General features: G+C 40.5%; 2 protein-coding genes across 3 annotated transcripts in view; one reads left to right on the top strand and one right to left on the bottom strand.

Annotated features, from left to right (window-relative positions):
- The first annotated feature begins 1,502 nt into the window (after positions 1 to 1,502).
- Positions 1,503 to 20,772, top strand: msh6 (mutS homolog 6 (E. coli)). Its single transcript, XM_056232651.1, has 10 exons — positions 1,503 to 1,896; positions 3,217 to 3,422; positions 3,530 to 3,705; positions 5,470 to 8,038; positions 8,920 to 9,212; positions 11,957 to 12,074; positions 12,146 to 12,235; positions 13,672 to 13,826; positions 15,916 to 16,115; positions 20,512 to 20,772. Exons 1-10 carry the CDS (start codon positions 1,664 to 1,666, stop codon positions 20,591 to 20,593), a joined length of 4,122 nt encoding a protein of 1,373 aa, XP_056088626.1. The 5' UTR covers positions 1,503 to 1,663; the 3' UTR covers positions 20,594 to 20,772.
- An 868-nt stretch (positions 20,773 to 21,640) lies between these two features.
- Positions 21,641 to 23,531, bottom strand: part of fbxo11a (F-box protein 11a) — a 54,232-nt gene continuing 52,341 nt past the window's right edge. For both annotated transcript variants that reach the window (XM_056232653.1, XM_056232652.1), the window contains one exon: positions 21,641 to 21,917. In XM_056232653.1, the coding sequence (XP_056088628.1) occupies positions 21,788 to 21,917 (130 nt within the window). In that variant the 3' untranslated portion in view covers positions 21,641 to 21,787. The remainder of the gene's footprint in view (positions 21,918 to 23,531) is intronic.

The following is a 23,531-nucleotide window of genomic DNA, read 5'->3' as shown; positions in this document are numbered from 1 at the left end:
GAGTGAAACAATGTTTTTCAAGAAAAATGTATCTCATAATTCTGAGATATTAACTCGTTAATTCAGAAAAACAGAGCAAAAACTTTTTTTCCACGAAAAAAATATCTCGTAATTCTGAGATAATTAACTCGTTAATTTGGAAAACAGAGTAGATTTTTTTCCTCAAGTGAATGCAATACACTTCCGTAGTTCACAGCTTCTAATCCATCCTGTTGATTCTGTATTGCATATGCCATTCATATCCATGCAGTTTATCTATCAATACAATCAGGTCCAAGTCTGAGTACACAGAATTTTTCTATTTTGCATAATGTCTAATTTTAAATTTTCACATTACAAATGACCAGAGTTAAAGTAGAAGAACACGTGATTGGTTGGCTTACATCTGATTAGTCACCTAGATGTTGCAGAATCTTATTTTAACAAAATAACTAGATTTTTGTTTTTACAAATTATGGATGAAAATGCTAGAAGAGATATTTCCAAGCATTTGCTGTGTGATCGTGTAAATTTGATGTTGGTTAAATGGGCCAACACTGCACTCTGCTGACGTAACAGGACAACTGCATCATATAATTATAATAATATCTTTCTAGTCCATGTCCATCATATCTCTTTCAAACTAATATGCTGCCTTCTCTCATATTTTACATCAAATAAATAAATAAATACATATGCAGAACTCAGAGTCCCCTCATGTCAAACTTCTCAAAATAAATGTTCAACTCTTCATATTTTTTATTCAATGTATAATAAGGTTTTTCAGTGTCACTATCAGCCGTATTGTCCAAACCCTTGCTAAAGCGTTCACGACAAACCACTGTGATTGATCCATCCTGACAGCGGAGAAACAGCACATTTCCTCAAACTGGTCATGATGGATTAAATCAATTTCATTTGTATCATAGGATTGCATGACAATAATAGTCATAAGAGTCATATTTTTGATTTACACATTATTTGTATTAATAATTATTATACAATTTAGGCATAAACGTAATCTTTACATGGTTACAGATGTGACAGTAAAAATATTGTAAAAATATACAATTATATATAAATAAGGAAATAAAAGTATAAATACTTTTTTTCTACATTTCTTTGTATGTTTATTTATGTATATATTTATTTATTATTTTGGCAGCTTTGTAATTCCATAGATAAGAGAACGTATCAATAGTAAACACGCTACTCTGTCTTTCCCCATTATTTTACATTTATATTTATCATATGTGTAACTTATTTTTTTGTCCTCCTTTTAGTGCTGGCTCACAAAGAACCCATTGGCGGCCAAACACGTAGTTTACAGAGAAAAACAATGGGAAAGCAGCGCTCTAAAAGAGAATCTAACACATTCTAATGGAATGCATTATACATACAACACGCGTTCTAAATGAAAATAAACGCATGCGTCATATCAGCCACGTGGGCTGTGTAAAAGGATACACAGTGGTTCCTATAGGTCCAAATTCTCGCGGCGTCACGTGACGTGCTCCTCCTCTTCCCTTTCCGTCCGCAAGCAGTGGCATTTTCCCGCGAACTCTCAGCTCCACAAATACCCCAGCTGAGCAAAACAGCTCTGGGTCTGTTGGAATGGAATATAGATGAATTATTTTTTTTGGAATAATTTAACAACATATTGCACAACACTCTTTTGGGAGACATGGCAAAGCAAAGTTCCCTTTTTAATTTCTTCACAAAGTCGCCTCCACCCGCGCCGAAGGCCAAATCCAACCCTTCTCCGGTGGAGGCAGATGCGGTGAGCAGATCCAACACCTCACCTAAAGAACAAGCCAACGTCAACGGCAAGAAAACACCAGCAAAACCTGCCAAATCTCAAGTTAAAGCTGGACATGCGAAACTGTTCGGGGACAAAGCAGACACTGCAAAGGAGAGGTACAGTAACTGCAACTCTATGTGCAATACTGCATAATGCAATGCAAAGATATTGTACAGGTTACCATGGTGACATCATGTCGTGGTACTACTCATGTAATGGCAATGTCATGGTACATTGATATGTGCATGCATACAATAACACTACGATCATGTTTACGAAAAGTACCAGTTATTTGGACATGTACCATGGTTTTAAAATCGTATTCTTGAAAGTACCTTTTTTTACCATGGTACTACTACAGTACTGTTTTGTCATGTGCCATATTTACATTTCGCAAGCATTAGTTTGGTTACTCTAAAGTGTGTCGTTTATCAGCACTGCCTGTGGTTTCATACTGAAAACTTACCGGAGGATTATGCCTTATATGAGTCCACGACACGTGCTATTTTTGCTTGTGTTTGAGACTTTTTTTTTGGCGGGAGACTGTGTGGAGGGGGCGGGTCAAAGTTCCTTCGCCTCGCGTTTTTTTTTTTTTTTTTTGTCCAATAGGAGCGTCCGTTACAAAACTTCTCCACAGCAAAATTACTACAATTATGTAGTAATCACATAATTGATTACTACAATTATGTAGTAGTAATTACTAAAATTACTACAAAATTACTATAATCATGTAGTAGTTTTATTATAATAAATAATAATAATAATAATTGTATTACTACATAATAAAATCCGTTACTACCGTTATCGCTAGTCTAAAATAATAATACATTTTAGATCAATGTATACAATAGATTATTATATATGAGGTAAAATAAAACAGGGTAGATTCCTTAAAGCATGTTGTTTGTTAATTTTAATGACAGTGGTGGTGGCTAATACCAAGTTAATTTCATTTTATTGTACAAAAACTGTAGTATTGGAGCATAAACCGTTATTAATTGCTTTTTTATAAAGCATTTCGATTGTTCTGTATTCTTTAAAATGTTTTATTTAATGCTTTACACTCATGTCTATCACTGCGAATGAGTTTCAGCAGTGAGATGTACTTCATCTAAAACTATTGTAAACAACATTTTACAATACTTATTACTCCAGTACTTAGTATTGTACATAATTTCACGAGTTCCTATTACTGAACTACATGAAATATTGGTATGAATGTGTGTCTGTATATATATATAGCTAAATAAACTATTGTGTATATGTTAAACTATTCAAATACTTAACGTTGCCATCAAAAAGTATTAAAGTATTTGGACCCTTCGGTCAATACACAAGTACTTCATTTTCACCTTATGTACACTTTAAGCGAATCTGTGATTTTGCACTTACTTTGTTTGAATGAATGCATCACAAAGATCATTGTTTCTCTCCAGAGAACAGTCATGCATGTTTAGTGCTGGCACTCTGGTATGGGCCAAGATGGAAGGACATCCCTGGTGGCCCTGTATGGTTGTTCCTCAGCCTCTCACCGGACAGCAGATGAGGGGCCGTGGCCGAGACCAAAGGCTTCACGTTCACTTTTTCGATGAACCACCAACCCGAGGCTGGGTTAACACAAAATACATAAGAGAGTACCAAGGTGAGAGCAAGGCTTTGTTTACACTTGAACATTGTAATTAAAATATCAAATATTATTCAAATGATGCTTTATTCTGACCTTACATAATTTCTTGTTATTCTTTTAAGGCTCTGATAGCGCAGATGCCAGATCCGGAGGCGTGTTCTTCAGCGGTAAGCCTGTTATACGTAAAGCAATGGAGCTGGCCGATGCGGCAATGAAGCAGAGTCCAGAGCAGAGACTGAAGATGTCCGTGTGCATGGATCCCTCCGATCAGGAAGAGGAGAATGATGAGGATATGGAGGTGAGCAAACACTAGATCAAAGAAAGTCAATATTCACATAAAAGATGCATTTAGTTTTAATGGGATATTTCAGCCAAAAATGTATTTTCTCTCATAATTTACTTGTCTTAAGTCTTTCCAAATCTGTATGACTTTCTTTCTTCCATGATTTTGAAGAATGTTACCATGCAGCATATAGTGTCTACAAGTCAAATCACCATAAAAGTAGTTCATACGACTATATTCCTAACTCTTCTGAAGTCATTCAATCGCTTTGAGTGAGGAACAGACTGGAATTAAAGTCATTATTTACTGAAAAGATGCAAGCGTGCAAAAAGACTGGTCACTAATATTTTCATCATCTGAAAAAAGCTTTAAATGCACCAATACTTTGCCCCAGGATTTGTCCCGGGATCGTTTGATTTTTGGTTCATTCACATCGCCAGTGATTTTCCGGAATCGTTCGCGCGCGTTCACACATCTCGTAAAGACACGTGAAATCGATGTGCCGTGTAATGTCTTCATAGCGTCTTAAGTTGGCTCATGATCTGCAAAAAAACACGCTTGTGCTTTTTTTTCTTTTTTTTCTGATTCGATCATAAACTAGAGCATCACATACTGTTCCACTAAGCTGGCGTACGATCTCAGCTTCAGCGTCATTTAGGGCTGGGACAACGCGACGTCGACGCAAAAAATACGTCGAGGCAAAAAATACGTCGACGCAAAATATTCGCGCCGATTCGTCAGACCCAAAACATAGACGGCGGCGCCGGAGAGTAGTATAGCAACACGAGTGGCTCCTCAGACTTTCAGAAGAGCAAGGCGGCACGCACGCCTAGCATGCGAGAGATGTCGCCGTCATGTTTTTGTTTGGGCCGCAGTTCCGAGATTCCTGTCTGTTGGATTTATTACAGCACGTGAATTCATCAGTTTCTCCCGAAATACATGAAAGTAAGTGGCCGGTGAACTGGGAGAAACTATAAATGTATTGTTTTACTATAAATTAAATGTATTTAAATGTCTGAAACCTAAAATAAACATTATGTGGTTAAAAACACTGAACAGTTGTGATATAGCCTATGATGACAAGCGCTGAGCGCGTCCGTCTTTGGCTCAGCGCCAGCCATAGAGCGAAAGCACAGTTTGAATCTGGCAGTGATGTCACGTCACTGTACATTCGCTCTTAGTGGTCAGCTGCTGCAGAGCGTGCCGAAATCGAAATTGCTGATGAGATATAGAGGAACATATCTAGTGGAAAATGAGAATGTTATGAAAATAAGAATGCATTACTTTGCACTTATATAGTCTTTTATTTTGGAATTTTAAGAGCAATAAACATATATTGCAATGTTAAGGAATTCATGTTTTTTTTTCATTCAGATATGTAAATCAATATGTATAAAGTGCTATTAGTCAATTAATGGGGAGATAATCTAATCGGACTGGAAAAATGAATCGTTAGATTAATCGATGCATCAAAAAATAATCGCAAGATTAATCCTTTAAAAAATAATCGTTTATCCCAGCCCTAGCGTCATTGCTACAACACACCCCTTATGGCATTGATCCCGGCAATGTTACTAGGTCCCCATTCCGGGATTGATCCCGGAGTCAATCCCGGGACATGTTTGCGTTCACACAGAAGGCATTCTGGCAATTTTATGGCAATTTTCCGGGATCAACTAGCTGTGTGAAAGGGGCTTAAAAATTCTCCTTTTAAATTTCTAAGAAATAAAGTCATGCAGTTTTGCAACCATCTTAATTTCATGTAATATTTTATTATAGGTTGAGAAATCAACTCTAACAGATGAGGAAATGACTGAGGAAGAGGCTGAAGAAAAGGTGAAGCCCAGCCGACGTTTATCTCGTGCTGCGGCTGAAAAGGGTCAGAAGTCGAAGCGTCGGCGCATTGTGGTGGCATCTGACAGCGATGACTCCGGCGAAGAGTTCAAACCTGAGCAAGCAAAAGTAAGCAGTGACGAGGAAGACGAGGAGGACGAGGAGGTAGTGAGTAGCGAGGCTGAGGAAGAAGAAAGCGAGCAGGAGCCCGAACCAGAAAGCCCTGTGAAACCGGTCAAGCGCAAACGTCCTTTAGTGAAGTCTGTTAAATCACAGAACAAACCAGATACCCCAAAGCGAGCACCTGCAACTTTACCATCCGTGACGTCCAACACCAAATCTCGACTCTCTGCTTTCTCTGCCCCAGACAACTTCGAAAGTCAGAGTACCAGTGCAAACGGGACGGAGGGAGGATCTACTGTGTGGGACCATGAGAAACTCGACTGGCTGATGGACGGCAAGAGAAAGGATGCGCAGCGTAAACGACAATCTGATGAAAACTACGACCCCACGACTCTATATGTTCCCGATGATTTCCTTAACAGGACAACGCCTGGAATGCGCCGTTGGTGGCAGCTGAAGTCTGAGATGTTCGATACCGTTTTGTTCTACAAAGTCGGAAAGTTCTACGAGCTCTACCATATGGACGCGGTGATTGGCGTCAACGAACTCGGCCTTACCTTCATGAAGGGCGCTTGGGCCCATTCAGGCTTCCCCGAGATTGGCTTTGGACGCTTCTCAGACGTACTCGTGCAAAAGGGCTACAAAGTGGCTCGTGTGGAACAGACCGAGACCCCTGATATGATGGAAGCACGATGCAAGAAATTGACGCGTCCCACCAAATTTGACCGTGTCGTCAAGCGAGAGGTTTGCCGAATCATCACGCGAGGGACTCAGACGTACAGCGTCCTTGATGGCGCCCCTTCTGAAACTCAAAGTAAATATCTGTTGAGCATTAAAGAGAAGAGCGAGGAGGACAGTGCAGGCCATTGCCACATCTATGGGGTTTGTTTCATTGACACGTCGGTGGGGCGCTTCCATATCGGTCAATTTCAGGATGACCGCCATTGTTCCCGTTTGCGTACTCTGGTTGCACACTATTCTCCTGCCCAGGTTATTTTCGAGAAGGGCAATCCGTCAACCGAGACATTGAAAATCTTTAAGGCCATCTTGGCCTCCACTTTACAAGAAGGCCTCAATGCTGGTTCGCAGTTTTGGGATGCCCAGAAGACCTTAAAGGTCCTTGCTGAGGAAGACTACTTTAAAGAGAGCAAAGCATCAGCTGATGATGAAAAGGCATCAGTGCTTCCTCCAACTCTCAAAGCTATGACGTCCGAATGTGACGCTCTAAGTCTCACTCCAAAGACGGGTTATGAACTCGCTCTTTCTGCCCTTGGCGGCTGCATGTTTTACCTCAAGAAATGTCTAGTGGACCAGGAGCTTTTTTCCATGGGCAACTTTGAGGAGTATGTTCCTGTCGATGTGGAGATGGAGCAGGCTGGGGGAGCGTCTTGTTTTTTTGCCCAGACCCGTCAAAAAATGGTTTTGGATGGAGTGACCCTTACTAACCTTGAGATCCTTCAGAATAGCTCGACCGGTGGTCCTGAGGGCACCCTACTTGAACGATTGGACACGTGTTGCACTCCCTTCGGCAAAAGGTTGTTGAAGCAATGGCTCTGCGCCCCTCTTTGTAATCCATCCTCCATTGGTGATCGTTTAGATGCTCTGGAGGACCTGATGGGCGCTCCATCTCAAGTGACCGAAGTCACCGACCTACTAAAGAAGCTTCCGGATCTCGAAAGGCTACTTAGCAAGATCCACAGCATGGGTACTCCTGTTAAAGGACAAGACCACCCGGACTCCCGAGCCGTTCTGTACGAGGAGGTCGTCTACAGCAAACGTAAGATCGCTGACTTTCTCGCAGCACTTGAGGGTTTTAAAGTTATGAAAGAAATCGTGTCGATCATGGAGCCCGTCGCCGAAGGCTTCCGATCGAAACTAATGCGCCAAGTGTTGCTCCTCAAGACAGAAAATGAAGATGGGCTTTTCCCCAACCTTTCGCCAGAGCTCAAACGTTGGGACAAAGCTTTCGACCATCAGAAAGCTCGAACCACAGGTGTCATAACTCCAAAAGCTGGCTTTGATCCGGAGTACGACCAAGCCCTAGACGGAATTAAAGACTGTGAGAAAGGCCTGCAGGAATACCTGGACCGACAGAAGAAGAGATTGGGCTGTAAGAATCTATCATACTGGGGAACGGGAAGGAACCGCTACCAGCTGGAAGTCCCTGACAGTGTTTCCGAGAGGAGCGTGCCAGAGGAGTACGAGGTGAGGTCCACTAAGAAGGGCTGGAAGCGTTACTCTACCAAAGAGATCGAGCGGCTGTTTTCAGAGATACAGAGCTGGGAAGACAAAAGAGACACAGCGCTTAAGGATTGCATGAGAAGACTCTTCTACAATTTCGACAAGAATTACAAAGACTGGCAGACAGCCGTTGAGTGCATGGCTGTACTTGGTAAGATAAAAAATAAACACTATTCCCCAGTTTCACAGATAAAGCTTAAGCCTAGTCCCAGATTTAAATGCATGTTTGAGCGGTTTCAATTGAAAGTGACATCTTAAAATATGTCAGTGCCATTGTTTTGCCTCAAGATTCACACAGTAATGTTTTTTTCTAAGGCACATTTCTTATAGCTACTTAAATGTCCTAATTGAACTAAGCCTAATCCTGGCTTAATCTAACTCTAAGCCTTTTCTGTGAAACCAGGCCTATATTTATTTTGTTTAAACTTTCAAAATGTTGGTATTCATAAGACTTGGTTTTACCCTTTCATTAAATTATTTCATACAGAATATCATGTATACCGTACTTTACATCAATAATGGCAACATGCTCCGTTCATTCATATTTTAGCTGAAAATAAGCTGTTTTTCATATTCGAGTGTAGTTTATACCGCCTTCTTTATGGATAGGTTGTCAAAGGATTCATTTGAGCTAGTTTCTAGTTACAAGTGCATTTAAATGCATAACAAAATCCTGATTGAAAAACGTCTTACTAAAAACCTGTTTTAAAGGTTTACATGTAAATCAATTAGGTGATGGCTAAAAAACATTTAATGATATTTTCCTCAAAATAGCTACAAACAGAATGGTTGAATGCGCAATCACAACAAGCCATGGAAATTTTGTTTAATTTTAAATTTACTTTTTACTTCTTTTTTTTTCAGAATTTCTACATTTTTCAGAATCGTAGAATGTTTTGGACCACAGAAAAGTGGAATATTTTACAAAAAAATGCCTTGCTTCCTTAAATAAGTTTAAACCAAGTGCTTGTGACATTGTTACTAGAGTGATGTTTGGTAAAATGATAAGTTTTCTGTTGTTGTCACCACCAGATGTGCTGTTGAGCATGTCCCGGTACAGTCAGAGCGGCGACGGGCCCATGGCGAGACCGGAGATGGTTCTTCCGGGTGACGGGTCTCAGTCGCACCCCTTCCTGGATCTGAGAGCGTCCCGTCACCCTTGTGTCACCAAGACCTTCTTCGGTGATGACTTCATTCCCAATGACATCTTCATCGCTTGCCCTAGCGGTGAAGAAGAAGAGGGTCAAGATAATGATAAAGCACTTGCCCCATGTGTGTTAGTCACCGGGCCAAACATGGGAGGCAAGTCCACCTTAATGAGACAGGTGAGTGTTGGAAACCAATATTCAAGATGACAAAAACAATGTTAATGGTGTGTTAATTAAATTAAAAATCCACTAAATACAGATTCACCGTCTATTCTAAAGTGACATTGTGTCGCAAAGGCAGTAGATGAAATGTTACATTTTTGTCTTCAGCTTATATTTGAAAATAATTCTGAACCGGCCCAAAATAATTGATTTGAACTGAATCGTGGCCAAATTTCATTGTGCTTGTAGTAAAGAATTCTAATGGAATCATTGTCGGAGCAAATATTTTCACCCATACAACCCTAATCATTTAATAATGCCTGAATGTAGTCAAGAAGCATCTAGGTAAACTCAAAGTGTTCAGCAGCTGTTCAGGCAGGAAGAAGGATGTGGTTTGAGCTCCTATTTCTGGAAATGCAGGTTTCTATATCATGTCTTCAAAATGTTTAGCTGTTTAGGCCTGGAAATTCTGTCAATGAACATAATATTAATAAAAACATGAAAAAGTATTTGGCATTTTTATATTGTATATATTTTTTAATTTATAGGCATGGAAAACTCAAAAGGAGATTTGTAAAATGTTGGATTCAGTCTATGGTATATCTACACATACTGGATTTATGGCCCATTCATTGAGAGAATATATGGAATATTTGTACTTTTAAGACTTAATTTCTCTCACTGGGGGACTATTGAAGTAACCTAAAGTGTTAAAGAGGACCTATTAAGTCTTGATTTAGTTTTTAGGCTCTACTAGAATAGGTTTTCATGCTTGAATGTTCAAAAAACACATTATTTTCCCCATGTTCTCCATTGTTGCGGCTCCTCTCTTCCCAGTCTGTCAGTAACGCCCTGTTTAGTTCCTGTCTCTATGAAGCCCCTGTGCCCCACACTGTGCTCTGATTGGTCGGATGAAGCAATGTGTTGTGATTGGTCAAGCGCTTTGAGTGTGTTTGGGAAATGTCCCGCCCCTTACCATAGCCACCAGTTTAACACACTACTAACTAACTCAACCAGGCCGCGCCCCTTTATTCTGCATATGAATTATATAAATGAGGAATATTGTGACGTGTTCGTTCCCGGAAGAAACTCAAGACTACAATGGAGGCGTTTCAGGAGTTCAGGCCATGCTTAAAAATATTCTTGTTTGCCGTAACCCGACCGACCGTGTCAAATTAGGACCGACCCAATTATTTATTTTTTTCCCCTTTTAGTCCGACCGACTTGCCGGTTGTAAACTTGCATTAATGCAATAAAATAATATACATTTATTATAGTAAGTATTGTGAATATAAATTGCGTAGGCTACGTTCTTTCTTTTAAATAAAAACCCGTGGCGTCATCTATTATGATTATGTTTACACCATTGGTTTACGCATGTCACACTATGGCCTATGCGTTCGCTTCGTTTCATTCACTGTCAATGGTTCGCGCTCGGTGATGATGGCTGCGGCGCGGCTGCTTGTGAAATACGTCTGTATGAGCCTACATTTAGTCGCTCATTATTCGAAATTCTTAATGGTCAAATAGGGAATCGATGTTAACGGCCTTTTCTCGGAGCCCGTCCAGCTCGTCATGACATGCCCACCGCGAACGCGCGTCACACAGCAACTGCAGGCTCTGACAAACAAACACACATAAGTGTGGGAAGCCAAACACACCGAAAGTGGGACGAAACGGCGCGGTGTGTTACAGAGTTCGCGCTGCGCTGACTTGTAATCTGCGTTGCTCAATGGACCGAGACGCGCGAGCGCAACAGACTCGACAGCGCAGGAGAAGTGTTTGCTTGCGCCAGCCAATGGTCAGAGCGGCGCGAATTAATCTCACCAGCGCCGCGCTGACCAATAAAACAGCACATCCCATACCGAAATGTACTAAATTGCACAAAAGAAAATCGACCATTCCATAATATGTCAGGACTACTTAATCGGCCTATAGTTTCCTACAATGCGCCTAGCTATTTGACCACACTGATTTCCGTTAATAATAGCAGATGTTTATGGGTCAAATCTCTCACTCTCTCCCTGCAACTTTTTGTTACCCTCCTTTCCTGCCCCTAGACCAGAAAGGGGGCTTGTAACAGTATGGGTCAAATGTAAACGAATGGTGCCAAACGCGCTGTTTTATTGGTCGGCGCGGCGCTGGTGAGATTAGTCATTTTAATTTATTTGTTTCCCTCTGAAAATCCACTTTCATTGAAATCTAGTGGCTCCTTTTTTTCTTTTGATTCTGCCTATTTTTTTCCAAATGAATGCAGCTGGAATTAATGCAATAAATATGTTTTTTTTTTACAAAGATTTCAAATTGTTTGTGGTCTATAACCTGTATCAGAATGAGGTTCGCAATGGTGCGCCCGAAGGCATGGGGGTTGAAGACCCAGTCAGTGACGTCACGCTATGCAAATTTGTTTAAATTCATACCGACCTAATCACCATGACCAAAATTATCCTTTTTTTTTTACATTGAATCTTGAAAAAAAAAAATATAGACCTACCTACCGACCCTTTTTTTTTTTTTTTTCTGTTACTGCAAACCAAAATATTTTTAAGGATGGCCTCAGAAACACTGAAACTGATATAGAGAAGAACTCCTTTTTCATGCTTAAACAGCAACATCACACACTAAAGAAAGATGAACATGTAAAAAAAAAACATAATAGGACTATAATTGACTTTTTGTCAACTGCCTGTTAAGTAGAAATAAAGTAATATGCAGAATCTTTCAGATTTTATTCTGTATTATATGTCCATGTGTCTCAGTGTGGTCTGGTGGTGATCTTGGCCCAGCTGGGCTGTTACGTTCCTGCTGAGAGTTTGCGTCTCACTCCTGTGGACCGAGTGTTCACTCGTCTTGGCGCCTCTGATCGTATAATGTCAGGTAAGTTGCCGCTGGCTTCAGTGTTCATGTGTGAGCTTAACTCTCAATACTTAATCTATCATGTTTTCTAGGTGAAAGTACGTTCTTTGTGGAGCTCAGCGAGACTGCTAGCATACTTTTGCACGCCACCAACCACTCCCTCGTCCTGCTCGATGAACTGGGTAAATGATCTGTTCATCTCACATGAAACTTTGTAACCACACTAAATGTAAAACAGCAGTTATTAGAGAATATCTGGGTGTAAATCCTCTACAAACTCGTCTCCATACCGGCGTGATGACTCCGATCTTCAACCAGGAGGAACTGGATAATATTCTGATCCAATCTGACTTCTGACCTGTAATGCTGCCTGAATCATAATCACACACTGTTCGTTCGCTGGCCAGAGGAGAACTGAGCGACTGAGTCCGGTTTCTCCCAAGCTTTATTTCTCCATTCTGTCACTGATGGAGTTTTGGTTCATTGACACTGTCGCCTTTGTCTCCATTGGCTTTTGGCTTGCTTAGTTGGGGACATTTAACTTAATATTCAACATTATTATTGATCTGCATTGACACCATTATATGAGAACTGAACTGAGCTGGACGATGACATCACGGTTTTCTCCAGAGCGGCTATATATACACTACCGTTCAAAAGTTTGGGGTCAGTGAGAATTTTATTTGTATTTTTTGGAGGAAAGAAATCAATACTTTTATTTATCAAGGAATAATTAATTTGATCGAAAGTGGCAGTAAAGACATTTATAATGTTACAAAAGTCTTTTGAACTTCCTATTCATCAAAGAATCCAAAAAAAAAAAAAAACTGTACAACTGACAGACCAACAACTGTTTCAAAATTGATAATAATAATAAATGTTTCTTGAGCATCAAATCCTCATATTATACTGATTTGTGAAGGATCATTTGACACTGAAGACACTGACACAGGTGATGCTGAAAATTCAGCTTTGATCACAGGAATAAATTACACTTTACTATATATTCACACAGAAAACAGCTGATTTACACTGGAATAATATTTAATACTATAACTGATTTTTGTTGTATTTTTAATCAAATAAGCGCAGCCATGGTTAGCAGAAGAGAATTCTTTTAAAAGTATTTAAAATCGTACCGACCCCAAACTTTTGAACGGTAGTGTATATATAGAAATTAAATTAATAACTTTTTTTACAACAAAAATGAAACATACTGACTGTGACTCTATTTTCTTCTAGAAACAAACTTTGTTGCATTTTTTTCCTGTTATCTATTTAAACATTATTCTCTCCACAGACATTTACATCGATAGTCTGGCGTTATCATTTATTTGCTTTTGGTGTACTGTGGAGTGGATAAAACTGTTTTTAATGGCAGGCTAGCAGTTACCGTTGACTCGCGCTAGCCTAGCACCGGCGAACTATGCAACTGGAACGACTAGATGACATTTTTTGAAAACTGTCTCCACTGATAAATAATACTAAGGCTAACTTGGAAATGAGGCCCGATGTCCAAAATCCTGAACCACCCCTTTAAAGCTGCTTTGAAACAATCTATTGTAAAAAGCGCTATAGAAATAAAGGTGACTTGACTTTAGTTGTGCTGGAACCGCAGGCCGAGGTACGGCCACGTATGACGGCACAGCCATCGCGAGCGCAGTGGTGAAGGAGCTGTCGGAGAAGATCTGCTGTCGGACCCTGTTCTCCACTCATTACCACTCACTGGTGGAGGAGCACGTCCAGGACCCCGCCGTGAGACTCGGACACATGGTCAGTTTCATCACAAACTACATTATACCACTGGATAAGAGACAAACATATACCAATTGTCTTTGAGTCTCGCAAGAAAAGTTCAGCAATCATACAGTCACACAGAGAGGCTTCAGAGTGTGACGGTGATCCTTCCTCCTTTATAGTCTCGACTCCCAGAATGTTATCTTTCAAGGCCAGTGATGGTATTTTCACCCATATGTGGAACATTCTTACCCCCAATTTCCACCAACTGCGGAACGGCTGCGGATCCGCTCAGGAACGGCGGCGGAGTCAATAGGTTTCCATTAAAGTGAATGTGTGCATTTTCACTGACTGCGGAACGGCTGCGTTCTGACTCCGTCCCAGCTCCGGCGACCCGCAGCCCTCCGGAGAAGATACGCAGAGTTTCTATTTTTGCCGGATGCCGGAGAGCGCCGCAGGAAGTCGAGCACAGAAACTAAATAAAACATCCGGTAATTTCCAAAATAAAAATATAGTTTTCCCTTTTCCAACAAGAACAATAGTTAACTTTATTTACACAGCCTACTACTTTCCCAATACATTCAAAAAGGAACCCAAATAAACATTTAGCATTTTATAAGTTGATTATATTTAATTATAAATATTGCACTAGAATCACAATAATCTCCACAAAAAAGGGAGATCAGCAGGTCAGCACATAGTTGTTTCCCCTGTACACCTCTGGATGGAAACAAACTGTTGCTGGTTTTGTGGTTCCGTTTATAGAAACTACATCCTGTTATATCGTGCGATCAAACGTAAATTCGCGAGATATCGTGTGTCCTCATGACTTCAGCTGGCAGTCATGGCCGCAGCCGTTCCGCAACAAATCCGTATCTGGAAGGTATTGAAGGACGGCGGAGCACGGATCCGACACGCAGCCGTTCTGCAGTTGGTGGAAATCCGGGGTTAGGCTTCTTCATATCGCCACCTTCCTAAAATAATTGCCCAAGTCATTTTTTCAGGTTTCTCAGAAAACACAAAAAACTGAACCAATAATTGAAGATATGCCCCTGTCCCAAATGGCACACTCCGGACTTGTGGACTTCCTCAGAGTCCACACTTCGGTGACGTCATGTAGTGCAGACCTATAGGGCCCTTAGCGCGAGGGCGCATTGAGAGGTATTTTTGGGACAGACTCGATCGCCACGCCGGAAACAGGAAGACGGTCTGATTGTTGTTATGGACAGGAGCTGCAGGTTCGGGGAAATATGCTGCCTATTGTTGTTGTGTTTACATATGACTCAGTAAAGCCCTGACATTCTGTTCTATTTATTTAATGAATCATAATGCGATCGTATTATTCAGCTCGCTATTATTAGCCTATGTTTGAGACATCAACCACTGGTCGATGATCATAATGTTTGTATAAACTTGTCATAAAAACCGTGATGATAATTACACTTAAATATTTTCTTCTCAGCCATGTTAACAATTGTCCGTGAGCAAAATCTCCTTCCATCCGTCTTCTGATTGGCCTTTCGCAAGGATTCCTGGGTAGTTAAAGTGCGTGGAGCCTGCATCTATGCGGCCTTCGCGGAAGACCGCTTCAAGGGTACAAAGGGGGCGCTGCTGAGCACACTTCAGAGCGCTAAAATGCTAAATGGGACGGCCTACGGACTCGTAGACTCGGCGAGCACGCGCAATTTAAGTCCACGAGACCGAAAGTCCGCATGAAGTGTGCTGTTTGGGACAGGGCCAATGATATTTATGTCGTTCTTCTTGATGCAGCTGCCATCTTGAAAAGCTTTCGGAGGCAGTTTGCAAGTGTAATTGACACAACTTGAGGTCATATTTATTTTTTAACGTGCGAAAATTTCGGACGCGAATTTCGGACTCGGTGTGCAAGGGCCTTTATGCAAAAAATAATAATTTTTGTCAAAAAAAAAATGACTTGGACAATTATTCGTACCAACACGCTTTACCTTTCCAATACAATTCCATATTAGAATAAGGTTTGTGTGTGCTCTTTTATTGTCATATGATGGTCACACACATCTTAAAGATACACTTTCTTCCACACCGCAAAGCACTGCGACCAAGTAGTTGTGTTTAGTGAAAGGATTTTCGTTTGTTTCCCTCTCAGGCCTGTATGGTGGAGAATGAATGCGAGGACCCCAGTCAGGAGACCATCACCTTCCTCTACAAGTTCATCTGTGGCGCGTGTCCCAAGAGTTACGGCTTCAACGCAGCGCGCTTGGCAAACATCCCGGAGGAAGTCATCCAGTCGGGCCATAAGAAGGCCCGTGAGTTTGAGAGGAGCACCGTGTCTCTCAGGATATTCAAGTAAGAACATTTATGAACCGAGTTCAGATTGGACTATTTTTGCATTGTGACGTTTTCATGATAATTAAGTAGGGATGCACCGAAAGAAAATTCTAGATGCATTTGTCTGAAAAACGAAACCGTACTTTTTTTTTTTTGCTGTGCAAGAGTGAAACCTGAGCGCTGAGGGACGACTTGTTTTCTGCCTTTTTTTCTCTTTCGACTAAAAAACTTAACGTGTGCATCCCTACAATTACGCAAATTTTTCCTTAAAATGATCAATATCATGCTCCATCTGGGCATTTTTAGGGTCATAGTTTTTGTCATTATTGTAATACAGTACTATTGCAGATGTGCTTAATTATGAAAATGACACAAACCCTATTTTTAGAATCATTATGAGTTTTGCAACGGTCATATTTCACCATTATAGAAATAAGATGAAAAATATCTAAGACATGTTCTTGGTAATATTCATCTGACTGTTATGAAAGAAAAACATCTCAATTTCTGTCACAAAATAAGAACACTACCATTCAAACATTTGGAAACACTAAGACATTTTGTTTTTGAAAGAAACTTCTATTCACCCAAGATGCATTAAACTATTAATGCCTTTACAGTCATTTTTAATCAATGTTGGAAATCACTCTGCTCATAACAGAGTCATGTGCAGCATTCATATCTGTCAGTTTATGAAGAAATTTAGCTGAAGTTTCATATCATGCTTTCTGCAGCACATCCCACAAATCCTTGCCCATTTTACTTTTGTCTTATTCGTCAGATGTGTTCTTTATCTCAGTCTCTGTACCCATCATCCACTTCTCTGTGTACACTCTTACAAATAAAGGTTCTAAAAGTTTAAGAACCATAAAATAACCATTTTTGCTTCCCTAAAGAACCCTTCATACCTCGTTTCCACCAAAAAAGAACTGGTTCGGCACCGCTGCTGGTTCAACTTGCGAACCTTCTCAGAACCTGTTTGTTCTTCCACTGACTAGAGAGCCCAGCGAACGACGCTTTCTCATTCCCGTCGTGTTGTTGGTCACAATAACCCAGGCCCCCGACGTAACCATGACGTGGTAAAAGAACGGTTCTAGTCCAGCAAAGAGTTGGTGCCGTTTTTGGAACCAATTTTCCTGGTCGAGAACCGGTTCTTTGGCTGTCGAAACACAAAGAACTGGTTCGCAAGTAGCAATGTTGTTTTCGTCAACGATGACGATAACGAAATGATTTCGTTGACGCACTTTTTTTTATGACGATAACGCGACGATGACTAGCTAAAAATGGCTCTAAGGTGACTAAAACATGACGAGACGTTTTCGAGTTTTCGTTGACAAGACGAGACGGAACGAAAATGACTAAGTCTGACGTTCGCAATGCATGTCATTTCTGCCTATTTTGCGTGAAATCTGTTTTGAGCTAAAAAAGTATCAGCAATGCTGCCGCTTCCTATCATTGTTTTGGGTACCCATGCCTCGCGCGCACCAGATTCCACACAACAACACACCTGCGGCTGCGGCTAGTCACTCACCACACATCTTCGAAGGACCATGGCGGCGAAGCCAATAAACGGGCTTGGTGGTCGGAAACGACGAGATGATTTATGGACATAGGCTACTTTCAGTTTCAGTATAATCCAGCGGTTCTCAAAGTGTGGGGCGCGCCCCACTGGCGTGACAGGTCTCCTCCAAAACGGGAGGAAATTTTCCGTTTTATGCCTTTTTGTTCATGGCGAGTCCCCATCGTCAAATTCATCTTTGCAGCGACACCGAAAACACCAGTTTATTAATAACCAATTAAATGTCTCCTTGCTATTTTTTTACACATTCATAATCATTACTTTTGCCGGTTCTTTGTGGCAAGCTTTATGCCAGGGGTCTCAAACTCAACTTAACTGGGGGCCGCTGGAGGTAGAGTCTGGGTCAGGCTGGGCCGCATCAAGTATTCCACAAAAAAATAGGATTCAAGTATTCCAAAAAAGGAGCACAACTGATCCAATCTTCTCAATATTTATTATTAACGTTTCTTCTGAACTGTTCCTCTGAATTTGAACATTCCTTTCTGTACATGATTGGCTCTTCATGAGCTGTCCTTCTGACAGTTGAAGTTCATTTTACAAACTTTCTTTGTCTATAACACATATTTGTGATATTTATATTTGCTTATGTCCTTTTTATTTTCTTTATACAACACATTAATGATATTGAATGTTTTTTTTTTTTTGGAAGGCACATTTCCTTTTATTATACTTAGAAAAACAATTATTGCTTTTGAAATACAAATATTTGCAGTCATGTCTGCCCGTCTTATTGAATTCTTTCTACACATGTATAGTGTCTCAAATTACTGACTGCACAAATCAAAGCAAACCTTCTTATCAACCTGTTGGACACATGTTACAAGCTCAAAATGATTATTCTCACATTGGTTTAGAGCAGGGTCTCTCTCCAACACGTCCCTCGCGAGCTACCAGTAGCTCGTGGTCTGATTGGTGGCAGCTCGCCAAGGGGCCGTTCACATATCGCGCTCACATATTTTGCGCGCTCAAGTTCGTTATTTCAAATGTAGGCGCGAGGTAAGCGCGCTCATAATTTAAGTGACGCGCTCATTTTTTCCAGGCGCAGTATGTTTGTACTTCGCGGTTGTCTATGACAACTATTGACAACAAACCCACCGTGTCACGAGACTATCTATGGTAGCCCATAAGGGATAAAAAAATATATATATATATTTTTAAAACGCGGCACACGCAACGACGGGCCGCACTAACATTAAACTTTAATGTCAAGTAGGGGGCCACAAAATATCACCCTGCGGGCCGCAAATGGCCCGCGGGCCGCGAGTTTGAGACCACTGCTTTATGCGCTTGAGTCCCGTATAGCCTATTTAAGTAATTAAATTAATATAAAGGGGCGATTTGTCCACTTATGGCTTAAATGTACAACTGCTAGTCGACTAGAATAAAAACTTTAGTTGGAGGCAGCTCTTATTCCACATATTCTCGAACCAGCAGGCCATTCTGTGTTGAGCGCGCGACCCTGAGCGGAATGAGCGAGCGGAGGGATATTCAGAAATGCGCTCTCCGCTCACATGCTCTGATCGGAACAAAGGAATATTAAAGTAATTAATCATTAGTTTATATCTTATACACTGCCCATACACTACCCATCATTTTAATCCCATATCAATGTTATGTCAATTTTATCTATTTAAAAATATACTGTATATACATCACGTTTTTAAGTAGGCTAAAGGCAGAGAGCTGTGTGCATTCTTCTTCCCTTTGCCACATCATATCTCTGTGAGATGGGCTTTTCAGCTGTTTCAGTTTCACTGAAAACAAAGTAAGATCTCAGCTGAACATTGAGCATGACTTTTGAGAAATTGTGCAATTCAAAACAGGCTCATTGCAGCCACTAATGCAGGGATAAATAGACCTGTCTTGCCAAATGGATTTCTATTCTTTTCTTTTTTTAACAGATTGCAAAGTGGCACTTTTATTTCTTTTCTATTTTTGAACTTGATACCAATTTTGACACAGCCGCATTTTATTTTCTCTATTTTTTAAAGACTTTTTTTTTTTAAATTGACTAAAACTTGATTAAAACCTTTTTGCGTTTCCGGCGACTAAAACTATCAAGTTTTTAAGTGACTAAAATGTGACTAAAACTAAAAGGGCCGCCAAAAACAACACTGGCGAGTAGACACCGGCTCTCAAAATGTTTTGGTGGAAAAGGGGTATGTATCAGTGAGCAGCAGTTCTTAAAAGAACTAGGCTTTATTGTGAAGGTCATTTTAAAAATCTAAAGAACCTTCAGTGGAATGGAAAGATTCCGTGGATGTAAAAGGTTCTAAATGGAACCATTGATGCCGTTTTCAAAGAGTTCTGTTTGCTTTCTTCTTTCAGGACAGTAAAGGCCCTTGCACATTGAATCCGAAATTTTTGCACGTTAAAAAATAAATACAACTCGCGTTATGTCAATCATGCTTACACACTACCTCTGAAACTTTCGTCCGTCATAAAAAAAATCAGATCAGGTTTGATTTTTTCTGTGTTTTTCGCATCCGTTTCAAGCACTTTTGTTTGAATGGTGTTTTGACAATTCAGAGCCACGAATACGAACATTTCGGACTCGGTGTGCAAGGGCCTAGAACAGTGTGTTTGTGTTTTGCCATTTTTAAACCCAAATGACACTGCTGCAGTTGTGATGAAGTTTCTCAAGCACCAGAGCCGCACATCAGAAGCTTTTCTTAGTTCACTGTCATGGCGAAAACTTAAATGCAAATAAAAAGTTCTCAAACACTTACATATAATTAATGCAATCTAAAAGCAGGCATTAATATGAATGCATTTTCCAAACCTTTGAATACTAGTATGCATCGGAGAATCTAATTGCTTTATTTGTTTTGCCAGGAAACTGTGCTCATTGGCTGAAGCCTCGTCAGCTGATCGGGAGCAGTTCTCAGCGCTGGTTCAGATGATCGGCGGCCTGTGATGGAAAATCTTTTCTTTTTGTTTGTTTTGAGCACCTCAGTTCACTATTACATGAGTTATTTTTCACCACATATAAAGCAAGCAAGCATCTCACTACTGAAATGATCTAATAAAGTTTATTTTTAAAAATGTAACACGTTCCTCTGACTAGGAAATTAAACTTTTGATTAATTACTACCAGCTACATAATGGTTATTGAGTACTTCACAATATATTAAGTCTAGATGTCATGGAACATGCATACAATTCAGGCTGTATGAGAACCCACAGTCACCAAATACAGTTGGATGGAGGGGGAAAAGCACAAAAAAAGCTGTACAGATATTCATCAGAGCTTCAAATAAGCAAGAAGCCTCTTAAACTCTCCAGCAATGTCACTCCGGCTCGCAGCGTTCAGGGGGAAATGGCCTTGTGTTTACTTTTTATATCTTTCCTGATGTCATCCAATCAGGATAAAGGGGCGGCGATATTATTTAAATCACTTGGGCCAAATCATTACCAGCATCCTGGTGAAAAACTTTTATATCATTTGGACACTTTCCTTTCAAACTCAAAACATTGCTGGAGAATACTTAGTGTTTCTTTCTCTTTTCTTTTTTTTTTTTTCATCAAATCTCTTTCACAGAAAGAACATACATCCTGCGACATGAGCACAAATACAGCAATCTAAGGTATAAACAACCCCAAAATTAATATACTTAATAAAATAAAAAGACATTCAAGTACATTTAAGATTTTTGCTTGAAAATACAAAACTACATGAGAAAGCATTAAAATCAAACCTCAATAACTCAGTCTTTTAAAAAAACAACAAAACTGAAGTGCTGGGTCATTTTTTTCCCCGTACATATACAAGAGTGCGGTGATGGCTGCTTGGAGAACAGGTGCATCATGGGAAGCATTGTGAGTCTACGCTCTAGGTCCGTTTCTCTCGTGTGTGGCTCAAACTGGGGATCCATGCGCTTCACCGTCCTCGTCATCCCACAAATCCTGAGTCGCCACCTTCCCGAACGCGATCCGAGAGCATCGCAAACAACAGTAGGAGAAACAGGATCGCAGAGTGACTGTGTGTTTGCATTTGTTAAATAGAAATGTTTTCTCTGTCCACGTTTACAGTTTTTTTTTTTAATAAAATTGAATTATTTCTAGCTTGTAATCTCATCTGCACTGGACTGAGCACTCGGAGTCTGTAGGTTCAGTTGTGCTGCAGTGTGTTGGACTCTATAGGAGGAGCCGAGTCGTACAGCGTGTCCGTGTCGTGAGTCGGCTCTCCGGCTAGTGTGCAAGGGTTTGACAACGTCCCTGCACCACAGTCACAGAAAAACCTGCAGAGACAAACACACTCGATCAGTACACAAGATATATAATGTGTAAACAAATATACATATGGTAACACTTCAGTTTAGGGTCCAATTCTCACTATTAACTAGTTGCTTATTAGCATGCATATTACTGGGATATTGGATGTTTATTAGTACTTATAAAGCACATATTATGACTCATTCTGCATGACCATATTCTACATCCCTTAAAGGGATAGTTCACCCCAAAATGAAAACTCTGTCAGTAATGACTCTCCCTCATGTTGTTCAACCCCGTAAGATTTTCGTTCATCTTCGGAACACAAATTAAGATATTTTTGATGAAATCTGAGAGCTGGATCACTCCTCCATAGGCTTCTTAAGGGATCGAAACTGGCCGGCCCAAAAGTTATGAAAGACATCGTTAAAATAGTCCGAGTGACTACAGCGGCTCAACCTTTAGTTTATCAAGCGACGAGAATGCTTTTTGTGCGCAAAAAAACAAACAAAAATAACGACTTTATTCAACTATTCATTTCCTTCTCTGTGGGCCTCGAGTGAGTTCACGTAGTGAAACAGCGCAGCGCTTCTGGGTTGTACGTCACACGTAGGCTCACTATAGCTTGTTTTCATATGACGTCACGCCACAGCGTTGCCATGGCGCGAAATGCAAATGGAGGGCAGGAAGTGATTTGCTGTATTTAGAAAGCTCTATAACAAACTCAAAATGCCTATGTTTTGCGTCGTTTATGGTTCCTTAAATCGATCAAACCACGAGGAGTTTTTATTGTGCACCAAAAGTTGTTGTTCATAAGGGGGGAAAATGCAAGAAATTGACCGAAAAACTCCGGGAAAACGGCTTGCAAACCTACGTCTGCGGTCGGGAGGAGCCGAATGGGAAAATGCCCGTGTGTGCAGTGATCACTTCGTCAAAGGTGAGTTAATACAACTTAAGTGGCTATGTTTGTGTAACGTTTACGAACTTTGTAAAGTCAAAGTATGTCTGTAAGACGAGGTAGTTGCTGATATCTACCGCCTCGATGGCAGAAAAATCTTTCAATTCAGTTGAAAAATCGCTCCTCTTCATAACGTAAGGATCACGTCCAACATATGTTTGATTTTTTGTTTATATCTTTCTCTTGTAATAGCGTGTAAAGTAGTACAGTACGGACTTTCCTCCATCTCGTCCATTGCGCTCTTCACTCCCTGCCCTCCATCTGAATTTCACGCGTCATCATAATCACGTGACTGAAACCCAGCTATTGGCCGACGCTGGTCATGTGTGTGATGCGTGACGTACAACACAGAAGCTTTGCGCAATATCACTACGTGAACTCACTCGAGGCCCACAGAGAAGGAAATGAATAGTTGAATAAAGTCGTTATTTTTGTTTGTTTTTTGCGCACAGAAAGTATTCTCGTCGCTTGATAAACTTAAGGTTGAGCCACTGTAGTCACTCGGACTATTTTAACGATGTCTCTCATAACTTCTGGGCCGGCCAGTTTCGATCCCTTAGAAGCCTATGGAGGAGTGATGCAGCTCTCAGATTTAATCAATAATATCTTAATTTGTGTTCCGAAGATGAACGAAAGTCTTACAGGGTTGGAACAACATGAGGGAGAGTCATTACTGACAGAG

The sequence above is a fragment of the Rhinichthys klamathensis genome, unplaced genomic scaffold, assembly GCF_029890125.1.
Source record: "Rhinichthys klamathensis goyatoka isolate OS25496 unplaced genomic scaffold, OSU_Roscu_1.1 h1tg000352l_1, whole genome shotgun sequence".
Taxonomy (NCBI): domain Eukaryota; kingdom Metazoa; phylum Chordata; class Actinopteri; order Cypriniformes; family Leuciscidae; genus Rhinichthys; species Rhinichthys klamathensis.
This window is presented reverse-complemented; position numbering and strand designations above follow the sequence as displayed.

Coding starts and splice junctions, on each gene's coding strand:
- msh6 (XM_056232651.1), top strand. CDS start 1,664: ATGGCAAAGCAAAGTTCCCTTTTTAATTTCTTCACAAAGTCGCCTCCA. Junction 3,706..5,469: donor AGAATGATGAGGATATGGAG/GTGAGCAAACAC, acceptor ATTTTATTATAG/GTTGAGAAATCAACTCTAAC. Junction 12,075..12,145: donor CTCTGATCGTATAATGTCAG/GTAAGTTGCCGC, acceptor CATGTTTTCTAG/GTGAAAGTACGTTCTTTGTG.